Source organism: Bubalus kerabau, chromosome 11, assembly GCF_029407905.1.
Source record: "Bubalus kerabau isolate K-KA32 ecotype Philippines breed swamp buffalo chromosome 11, PCC_UOA_SB_1v2, whole genome shotgun sequence".
Taxonomy (NCBI): Eukaryota; Metazoa; Chordata; class Mammalia; order Artiodactyla; family Bovidae; genus Bubalus; species Bubalus kerabau.
Genome location: NC_073634.1, coordinates 31,824,416 through 31,835,922, shown reverse-complemented (window position 1 = coordinate 31,835,922; position 11,507 = coordinate 31,824,416). Strand labels below are relative to the sequence as shown.

At 38.4% G+C, this 11,507-nt stretch overlaps 1 protein-coding gene across 1 annotated transcript; it reads right to left on the bottom strand.

Moving 5' to 3' along the window:
• Positions 1–356: 356 nt before the first annotated feature.
• On the bottom strand, positions 357–11,487 carry CRIPT (CXXC repeat containing interactor of PDZ3 domain). The gene is made up of 5 exons (XM_055540001.1): positions 11,330–11,487; positions 9,088–9,153; positions 4,972–5,026; positions 1,724–1,827; positions 357–1,241 (listed from the first exon to the last, which is right to left on the bottom strand). Exons 1-5 carry the CDS (start codon positions 11,343–11,345, stop codon positions 1,177–1,179), a joined length of 306 nt encoding a protein of 101 aa, XP_055395976.1. The 5' UTR covers positions 11,346–11,487; the 3' UTR covers positions 357–1,176.
• Between the last annotated feature and the right edge of the window lie 20 nt (positions 11,488–11,507).

Below are 11,507 nucleotides of genomic sequence, written 5' to 3'. Positions count from 1 at the left end.
CAAACGAACCTAAGAAACAGAAAGAGACTCACAGACAGAGAGAACAACCTTGTGACTGCCAAGGGGGCGGTGGGGTGGGGAGATGGACTGGGAGTTTGGGGTTAGCAGATGCACAGAATGGATGAACAACAGGGTCTCACTGCATAGCACAGGGAAAGTATTCAGTATCTTGTGATACAGCATAATGGCAAAGAATTTAAAAAACAATGCATATACACATATACCTGAATCATTCTGTTGTACACAGCAAAAATTAACACAACACTGTAAATCAACTACACTACAGTTAAAAAAAAAACTCAAAGCAGTCTTTTAGCAGTCTACATTATATATATATTAAAAAAGGAGTCAAAATGTTTGCTTTGTTTATTTATTTTTGGTGGGGGAGGGAAAAGAAGAGGAGGTTAAAAAAATGTTTGGTGTCTGCTTCAAAGCACTTTCCCAAAGAATGGTGATTCATTCAACTATACATCATTATGGATGCACAATGTTCTTCTGGCTTTCATGATGGCCTGAATTCAAGGTGATACGTGTTTTTCTGAAATCCAGTGTATTTTTTTGGACATATGTGGGTTGTCCCCTGAGTTCCTGTTCTCATATGAAAGGTATTGGCACTTTGGCTTCACAAATGAATAAAAAATAACATAAAAACAACTTTTGTTGAATTTGGGTCTGGGCTAATTTATTTAAGGAACTATTTAACGATAATGGGCTCAGATATTTAAATGCCCTATGATGCTGCCATTAATTAAGGAACCGCTGATCCTAAAACTACACAACCAACAGGGAATGAGGGAAGGGTTACAAGTCTGAATGCCAAATTCAAAGCCATATATCAATAACTTCCTTCTTACTTTTGCGCTATCTATAATGTAGAGGGAAAAAGAATAAAAATTATATGAGTAATGATAAATTAAAAAGTGCATACAGAACCAGGAAAATATTTTTGTTAGATTTGTTACTTACTCCAGTTAAATAAGATGTTTGTAAAGAAAAGCGTGAGGCAGAAAACTAGTTACATTGCTGCTGAACTTCTTGACAGCAAAAGAAAGAATACCAGTCTGCTTCCCTGGTTTACTTAAGACATGTTATCTTGTAACTTGAACATCTAAGTTATGCCTTGAAAATTCAAAGCAAAAAGTAAAATCATACGGAAAACCAGAAATTTCAATACATCTAAACAGACGTTTGCTTGTAGTTTTTGGTATCCAAAACCTTTTTCCCACACATAGCGCAGATGCCTAAAACAAACAAACAGAAAACTCATGTAAGCAATCAAGTGTTAACAACAACTAATTATACCAATCAAATATTTAACCAATATCAATGATTTGGTTTATTTAAGTCACTGCTGAAGGTAAAAAAAAAAAAAATTAAACAGCATCAGAAAAGAGAAAACGAATATACTTTTAACTATGACACATTCTGTATACTTTGCTTTAGAAAAAACAGCATTTATCTGACAAATAAGGTTTATGAAGGTTTCACTTTTCACTTTCATGCATTGGAGAAGGAAATGGCAACCCACTCCAGTGTTCTTGCCTGGAGAATCCCAGGGATGGGGAGCCTGGTAGGCTGCCGTCTATGGGATCGCACAGAGTCGGACACGACTGAAGCGACTTAACAACAAAAACAACAACTACTCTTTTACTGTGTTATCCAAATCAATATCCAAAGAAGTACATTTGATATGAATATAAAAGTGGTATTAAGAGAAACTTACCCTTTTTGTAGGCACAGCCCTGGCAATAATGAGAACCTGGCTGGTGTACAGAACTTTTACAAATTCTGCAAGTGGAGAACTTATTCTTTCCATATGGATCAAACCTAGAGATTTTTTTTAAAGAAAGAAAAATGTACACTACAATAGAAATACTCTTAAATAACCTCACTTAAGCAACAAATGTGATTAATTTATGCCCTCCGGTCCCTCTATAAAACTCTACAATTGATGGGCATAGCACTCTTCTAACTGGCTACTCTCTTAACATACCTGCACACTTCTGCCCCTTCCATGTAAGCTGTATGCTTATAAAGAGTCATCTGTACTTAATCCCAAACCTGTTTATAATAATTATATTTGTCAATCTATTCATGTGATACAATTAAATATTATGGAAACTCATGAAATGAAGAGTACAAAAAAAGTAACTGATTCTATTAAAAACTAAGTGAAGACTTTAGGATGACTAGAAAAGAGTGAATCATTAAAACTGCTACAGCATTAGTCATGGGTAAGAAAACTTAAAAATTGAGAAAAAATTCTAAATGGAAGGACTTGGCACTTGAAAAGTATCAGTTTTTGAGCTACTTTAAAGATACTGAAAATATATATTCTGGTTATGATTTATATAAGGCAAATGATAAAGCAGACTCATATTCAAAAAGTCTTGTTTCAATGTAAAATGATTGATGAAATATATGTACAGTTATATGGTTTGACTTAAAATAAGGTATGTGTATCTCTTCATGACTGCCTAGTTTAGCTGATATTTTCAATTAACTGATGTAAACTTTTTTGGATAAAAAGTTTCTATTAAATGAAAATGCCACCTTACTGTAACTGGAGTGCAAAATAATTTCAGAGGAAATACTTCCCATCAAATTGGCAGTAACTTTTTGTAACTGAACTCACATACTGAACACCAACACTGTCGAGACCTGGTTTCTTCTCTTGGGTACAATACGATAGCTCATTTTCAAAGGTTAATTTTTCTAAATCCAAAAGAATGTCACTTTACTTCCCACAAGGGAAGTAAGAGCGAACCTGATTCTTCCTTTGAATAACAAGCTCAATTTGTTTGAACTTACAAATCTAGAGATTACTTTTTCTTAGAACTATATATTTTTCTAAAATGTACATTTTAATATCTCAGAAATCTTATGTACACTTCCCAAAGTGAGACATTTAAAATACCCCAAAGTAATAGCTACTTATTAATGTTACTGAAGTAAGTTTGGGAGCATAAAGGAACTAGGACCTAAAACTGTACGCTCTATAAAAGGAACAACTTGGTCAATAATAACTGAATGATCTTAGAAGACATCAATAGGTCATTCAACAATACACAATGAGACAATGCACTGAAGTTTAAGTCTATTATGCTATTTTATACTCATTATTTAATAAACACCTTTTATGTGTAAGGCACTTTATGTATTAGAAGCTTTATAATTAAAAGCCAAAGATGAACTTGACAAAGCTTCTGTCCTCATCCAGTTGACATTTGTGAGAGGAGATAGACAGTAAGTAAGGAGACAACCACACTTTTAAGACAGTAATACCTGTTGTAGAGAAAATTCAAAGAGGATACTGTGGTGGACAGGAGGGGAAGGAAGGAAGGAAGACATTCGTTTAGATGCTGGTTAGGGACTATCTCTGAAGAAATGACATTTCAGCTGCGACTCAAGTAACCAGAAGGAGCCAGCTATGTGAGCTCTTAGGGATGAGTTCTAGGAAGAAGGCACAGTAAGCAAAACCTCTTTCAATGAGAGTGGGCTTGGCAAATCTGATTCAAGAGTTGGCTCAATGGAAAGTCACAGAGGTAGGAGGGGCCAGACCATAAAGGATCTGTGAGAACATGGCACAGGGCCTAGATTTTATTCAATGTAAAAAGAAACCCAAGCAAAGGAGTTACATATCCTTTAAGGAACCATGCTGATTATTATGAGAATGAAGTATAGGGAATCATAGAGGAAACAGGGAGACAGAAGTTATTACAGTATTCAATAAGAAATAATAATGATGGTTTAGAAGAGGGTATTAGCAGTGAGATGAGCAGAAGAAGGTGGATTCGGGTTGCTTTTTGGTAGTAGAGCCATAGAACTCGCTAATGGATATGGGAAGTAAATGAAATGAAGAAATCAGTGAGGAATTTTGGTTTGTACAAGTAAATTGAACCCCAGAGCCATGACGAGAAGACTATGATTAGACTGAAGGAAAAAGAGGATACCTGTCAAACATCAAATTAGAAAAGTCAAGGAGGCAACTGGATATATGTCTGGAGTTCAGAAAAGTCATAATGAGATATACACATGGAAGTCATTAACATACAGTTTGAATTTAAAGGTGCTGGACTAAAGTCACTTGAGGAGAGATAGCAAATTTATAAATGGGGAAAAAATGTCTAGGATTGAGTCTACAAGTACTGGATTGAGAAGGAACAGTTAGTGAGTTAAGAGGAAAGGAGAATGTGGTATCTCAAAGCCAAGAGAATAAATGGTTGCAAAAAAAAAAAGAGAGAGAGAGCACGCTGTTGAAGGTTAAGAAAGGTAAGAACTGAGAAGTAGCCAACAGTTTCAAAGTTCATGTGTGATCTTGACAAGAGTAGGTTTAGGAGTGTGGTAGAGAGAGGCCTGACTACAGTGGCTGAAGGAGTGAATAGAACTCAGTACACTGAGAAAGTACTCTAGATACGGCTTTTGAAAAGTTCTGCTATAAAAGGAAGCAAGAAAATGGATGGCAGCTGGAAGAATTTATGGGGCTTTTAAAACTGAATATAGTAGAGCATAGTGTCAAAAACTGTTTTTACGGTGGGACACATTTTTATCCCCATTCCTCGGTAAAAAAGCAATGTTCAGGAAAGTTAAGGAACTGTTTTGACTTGCTTAAGGTTCTAGAACTAGACAGTACAAAGTCTAGATTCAAATTTATGTCTGACTTTAGAGCTCATGATCTGTCCACATTTGTCTGCTGCCTGTGATTCATAAAAAAACTAAGAACTACTAAAAATAAGTACTATTTTCTGGTCAAATTATAAAAATAATACATAATATCTTCATATATTGATACAGTGAAAAGAACAGGGTGAAACCAATAGGATGTAACAGATAGCTTGGTTATACACCCTGGGAAGTACCTAAGTCTATGCTTTATTACAACAGAATGAGGCAAAACAAATTCATTCCAATAGACTTAATAGTAAAAAGAGTGGAAATTTATCACTGCTGTACAGATGCTCTTTTACCTACCTTGCTTTTTTTGAGGTCAAAGCCTTATTTTCGTTCAGCTTTCTTCCACCACTTTCTGTATTGAAATATACATACATTTTAGTGGGTTATTTCTACACATTTCACATAATAACATAGACATGCAACATATAACAATTAGAATGTTCATTTTTTGACTTCTAACCAATCAGTTCAGTTCAGTTGCTCAGTTGTGTCCGACTCTTTGGGACCCCATGGACTGCAGCATGCCAGGCTTCCTTGCCCATCACCAACTCCCAGAGCCTATTCAAACTCATGTCCATCAAGTTGGTGATGCCATCCAACCACTTCATCCTCTGTCGTCCCCTTCTCCTCCTGCCTTCAATCTTTCCCAGCAGTAGGGTCTTTGCAAATGACTCTGTTCTTCGCAATCAGGTGGCCAAAGTACTGGAATTTCAGCTTCAGCATCATTCCCTCCAAAGAAATCCCAGGGCTGATCTCCTTCAGAATGGACTAGGTTGGATCTCCTTGCAGTCCAAGGGATTCTCACGAGTCTTCTCCAACACCACAGTTCAAAAGCATCAATTCTTCGGCGCTCAGGTTTCTTCACATTCCAAATCTCACATCCATACATGACCACTGGAAAAATCATAGCCTTGACTAGACGGACCTTTGTTGGCAAAGTTAACATCTCTGCTTTTTAATAGGCTGTCTAGGTTGGTCATAACTTTTCTTCCAAGGAGTAAGTGTCTTTTAATTTCATGGCTGCACTCACCATCTGCAGTGATTTTGGAGCCCCCCCAAAATAAAGTCTCTCACTGTTTCCATTGTTTCCCCATCTATTTGCCATGAAGTGATTGGACCAGACACCATGATCTTAGTTTTCTGAATGTTGAGTTTTAAACCAACTTTTTCACTCTCCTCTTTCACTTTCATCAAGAGACTCTCTATTTCTGGTGGTGTCATTTGCATACCTTAGGTAATTGATATTTCTCCCGGCAATCTTGATTCCACCTTGTACTTCATCCAGCCCAGTGTTTCTCATGATATACTCTGCATATGAGTTAAAAAACAGGGTGGCAATATACAGTCTTGACGTACTCCTTTCTTGATTTGGAACCAGTCTGTTGTTCCATGTCCAGTTCTATCTGTTGCTTCTTGATCTGCATACAGATATCTCAAGAGGCAGGTCAGGTGGTCTGGTATTCCCATGTCTAGAAGAACTTTCCAGTTTGTTGTGATCGACACAGTCAAAGGTTTTGGTGTAGTCAATAAAGCAGAAGTAGATGTTTTTCTGGAACTCTCTTGCCTTTTCAATGATCCAACAGATGTTGGTAATTTGATCTCTGGTTCATCTGCCTTTTCTAAAACCAGCTCGAATATCTGGAAGTTCATGGTTCACGTACTGTTGAAGTCTGGCTTGGAGGATTTGGGGCATTACTTTGCTAGCATGTGAGATGAGTGTAATTGTGCAATAGTGTGAACATTCTTTGGCATTGAAATGAAAACTGATCTTTTCCAGTCCTGTGGCCACAGCTGAGTTTTCCAAATTTGCTGGCATATTGAGTGTAGCACTTTCACAGCATCATCTTTTAGGATTTGAAATAGCTCAACTGGAATTCCATCACCTCCACTAGCTTTGTTCGTAGTAATGCTTTCTAAGGCCCACATGACTTTGCATTCCAGGATGTCTGGCTCTAGGTCAGTGATCACACCATCGTGGTTATCTGGGTCATGAATATCTTTTTTGTATAGTTCTGTGTGTTTATGCCACCTCTTCTTAATATCTTCTGCTTCTGTTAGATCCATACAATTTCTGTCCTTTATTGTGCCCATCTTTGCTTGAAATGTTCCATTGGTATCTCTAATTTTCTTGAAGAGATCTCTAGTCTTTCCCATTCTATTGTTTTCCTCTATTTCTTTGCATTGATCACTGAGGAAGGCTTTCTTATGTCTCCTTGCTATTCTTTGGAACTGTGCATTCAAATGGGTATATCTTTCCTTTTCTCCTTTGCTTTAGCTTCTCTTCTTTTCTCAGCTATTTGTAAGGCCTCCTCAGACAGCCATTTTGCCTTTCTTTTTCTTGGGGATGGTCTTGATCACTACCTCCTGTACAATGTCATGAACCTCCACCCATAGTTCTTCAGGCACTCTATCAGATCTAATCCCTTGAATCTATTTGTCACTTCCACTGTATAATCCTAAGGGTTTTGAGTTAGGTCATACCTGAATGGTCTAGTAGTTTTCCCTATTTTCTTCAATTTAAGTCTGAATTTGGCAATAAGGAGTTCATGATCTGAGCCACAGTCAGCTCCTGGTCTTATTTAGAGTTTCTCCATCTTTCGCTGCAAAGAATATAATCAATCTGATTTCGCTATTGACCATCTGGTGATGTCCATGTTTACAGTCTTCTCTTGTATTGTTGGAAGAGGGTGTTTGCTATGACCAGTGAGTTCTCTTGGCAAAACTGTTAACCTTTGACCTGCTTTGTTTTGTACCTCAAAGCCAAATTTGCCTGTTACTCCAGGTGTTTCTTAACTTCCTACTTTTGCATTCCAGTCCCTTATAATGAAAAGGACATCTTTTTTGAGTGTTAGTTCTAGAAGGTCTTGTAGGTCTTCATAGAACCTACAGCTTGTTCAGCATTACTGGTTGGGGCACAGACCTGGATTACTGTGATACTGAACGGTTTGCCTTGGAAACGAACAGAGATCATTCTTTTGTTTTTGAGATTGCTTCCAAGTACTGCATTTTGGACTCTTTTGTTGACTATGATGGCTACTCCATTTTTTGTAAGGGATTCTTGCCCACAGTAGTAGATATGATGGTCATCTGAGTTAAATTCACCCATTCCAGTCCATTTTAGTTCACTGATTCATAAAATGTTGATGTTCACTCTTGCCATCTCCTGTTTGACCACTTCCAGTTTGTCTTGATTCACTGACCTAACATTCCATGTAGACTAGCCTATATCAACATTTTCAAAAATCTTCATTTAAAAGCCAGGTTTTAAAGACACTACTTAAAAATAAAACAATTTTTTACGAGGAGAATAAAATTTGGATAAAAGGCAATCATTATAGGAATTCCCTGGCAGTCCATGGTTACGACTGCACTTTCACTGCCAAGGGGGTGGATTCGATCCCTAATCAGGGAACTATGATCCTGCAAGCTTCACAGCATGGTTGGGGATGGGGGGCAGGGTGTGGTGGTGGGAAAAAGGCAATCATCTTATTCCTCAGACTCAATGTAGGACTTTGGAAATGGGTCTATATTTACTCTATCTAATGTAAAATCCAGACGCTACTACTTTACTGCCAGTGACACTGAATAGTGAAAATATTTCTTTTTGTTCCCTCTGAAAAAATCCTCACTGTATTTAATGATTATGACGGTGAAAACATTTAAATAATTTGTTCAAGAATATAAAAATCAGGTGAGGAAAAGAGGCTTTCAATACTAACCCTAATTAAGCTTAATCAAATGAGAGTTGGACTGTGAAGAAGGCTGAGCCCCGAAGAATTGATGCTTTTGAACTGTGGCGTTGGAGAAGACTCTTGAGTGTCCCTTGGACTGCAAGGAGATCCAACCAGTCCATTCTAAAGGAGATCAGCCCTGGGATTTCTTTGCAAGGAATGATGCTAAAGCTGAAACTCCAGTACTTTGGCCACCTCATGTGAAGAGTTGGCTCATTAGAAAAGACTCTGATGCTGGGAGGGATTGGGGGCAGGAGGAGAAGGGGACGACAGAGGATGAGATGGCTGGATGGCATCACTGACTCGATGGACGTGAGTCTGCGTGAACTCCAGGAGTTGGTGATGGACAGGGAGGCCTGGCGTGCTGCGATTCATGGGGTCGCAAAGAGTCGGACATGACTGAGCGACTGATCTGATCTGATCTGATGATGCACTTGTTGCTTAAAATTCATTTAATTATTTTGCTATTTCCTTTCTACCAAATCAGGAACCCTGACACATCACTGAAAGAACGAAATAGAAGAATATATTAAACTGTTGGGAGATCTAGTATTCTTTAATGTTTAATAAATAAAGTATGTTGTACATATAACAATATTTCATTTTACAAATCATACGAAAATGAAAACATTATTCACAGGAAGTATCTGATTCAATATCTATGTTCTAAAAGGAAAAATACCTGTGGTATTCCTTGCACCATCTTTCCATGTATCTGGAGTGATAACAGTACCAAGTTTCTTTTCACCTGTTTTAAAAAGATAGTAAAAACAAGGGAGATTAGTGTTTACTATCTAATAAATACACTACATTGTGCCTAAAGTTCACAATGGTATCACCAGTCATAATATGTACAAGCTTGTTAATGTTGGGGTCAGGGCCACTAAACTGACACTTAAGATATTAACTGTGGGCAATGGATAACTGACTCTCAAGTCAAAACTGTGGATATAATAGGCTTCCTCTGTATGTGTATAAACAAATCTGATAAATCTATTCATTCCATAAATATTTACTAAGCATCTCTGATGTATAAGCCATTGTACAAAGTACAGAGAAAAGTAAAATGAGTTAGATATAGGTCTAGATTTCAAAGAGTTTATAGCACACTGATTTCCCCAACAGTAGTCCTTAGTCTGAGTCTTACAGGTAGGCCACAGACGATATATGAATAAGACAAAACCATACACAAACTTTTTGTATATTCATTTTTAAGTAGACTATACTAAGTCCATAGCTTTCATCACATTCTCAAAGGGCTCAGAGAACCACCCCCAAAAGTTAAGAACTATTCAACTAAAATATAAGCTGGAAAATAAACAGTATAACAATTCACAATTGTAGTATTAGGAGAAATCCCATGGAAGAAAAAATAACCTTGATCAGGGAAATCCAGGAAACCTTTGTGGGGAAGGCAATAGAGAGGGTTAGTGGCAATGGGACTGGTAAGAGGAGAAAAGAGGATGAAGGTAACCTGGATAAACAACACATCCGGGGGAAAAGCATGGAAAACTCAGGTCAGGCACACAAAACAGTTTGGTTTGGCTGAAGTGAAGAAAATAAGGGTTAGTGAAAATGAAGTTTAAAACGTAAGCTGAGGCTTTATTGTGGAGGGTCCTCCCGAATGCCAGGCTCCAAATATAAAAACACCAATTTTCTCTACTCTGAGAATTTAATAAAGAAACCATCCATGGTCATTCTTTCACCTAATATAAAAACTCTGATTCAAACTCACAGGCGTTTGTGTTCAAAGTTTTTATATACTATGGGGATATAAACAAAACGGATCATGTTAATTATTATCACGATATGAGGACTTGAATCTTTTTACAGAAGAGTCAGACATACCTAACGGTAGGAAAAAGGTACTTGAGGATATGACAGCTCTTTTCAAACCTATAACCAGTTTGTGACGTCAAAAAATCATATTTTCTAGAACTGTCCAGGGTTAGCGTTAGAGTCACCGAATGGCAACTATAAGGAGGAAAGTGTTAGTCGCTCAGTCCTGTCTGACTCTTTGCGACCTCATGGACTGTAACCTGCCAGGCTGCTCTGTCCATGGAATTCTCCAGGGAAGAATACCGGAGTGGGTTGCCATTCCTTCTCCAGGTGATCTTCCGGACCGCGGGACGGAACCCGGGTCTACCTGCACTGCAGGCAGATTCTATAGATTCTGAGCCATCAGGGAAGTCCATAAGGAGGAAGGACTTCTCTAAAAGCCAGTGAAAACTACAGGGACTTCTTTGAAGATGGTAAGATTCTCCTAGGCCCGTGCCTCAGTACTCTAGGCATTCATGCAAAGAGCACTTAAGTCATTGGGTGGGATCCTCATTTAGGCTTGTTAGATAAAGCACAGGACAGCCAGTGAGATTTAAATTTCAGATAAGCAAAGAATACTTTTTCAGTAAAGAATGTCGTAAAAGTGCGTGCTTTGGGACAAAGCACTTAACAGTAGTAAGGAGCAGCAAACAGGGTCAAGTCTCAAATACTGCATAGGACATATTCACACTAAAAGGTATTCGTTGTTTACCTGAAATTCAAATTTATCTGGGCGTCCGGTACTTTTATTTGCTAAATCCAGCAACTCCAGATGTTGTGGAAGTGATTTTTAAGATCCATTCCAACCCTGAGGGTCTGTGAAGCGAGGGAGCCTATCAAGAAGCAGTACAGGATGATAGCCGGGGTCAAGGGGAAGCAACCGAAATAGAAAAAACGGGGGCAAAACTGAGACCACCCCGAATCCAACAGATACAGGACTATACGGTCATTGGGGAGGGGCCGGAATGGTCAAATAGCAAGACAGAAGGACAGAGACTAGAATCAGAGGCCTGTGGCCGAAGGAAAAACAAAGGGCAGAGTTCCCGGGGAGTTCGAATTAGGGTCTCGCAGCCTCTTTCTCCCGGAGAAAAGTCTCCTTAACTCACATTTTTCGCACACCATCCTTTCGCGATGATACCCTCAGCCGCAGAACAAGCAGCAGCTGGAAGATACCAACACTACAGCCAAGAAAGAACTCCCCTTCCGGGTTACTAAAACCCACTTCCGGCCCCACGGCCCTTCGCCCCGCCTATCCTGCACCTGGAAAGCAGCGGGAGGAATAAA

What these genes read in the sequence shown, in the direction of transcription:
- CRIPT (XM_055540001.1), bottom strand. An exon ending in TGGTGCAAGGAATACCACAG is followed by an intron (nt 5,027 to 9,087) that starts GTATTTTTCCTT and finishes ATTTCAATACAG; the next exon opens with AAAGTGGTGGAAGAAAGCTG. An exon ending in TTGACCTCAAAAAAAGCAAG is followed by an intron (nt 1,828 to 4,971) that starts GTAGGTAAAAGA and finishes AAAAATCTCTAG; the next exon opens with GTTTGATCCATATGGAAAGA.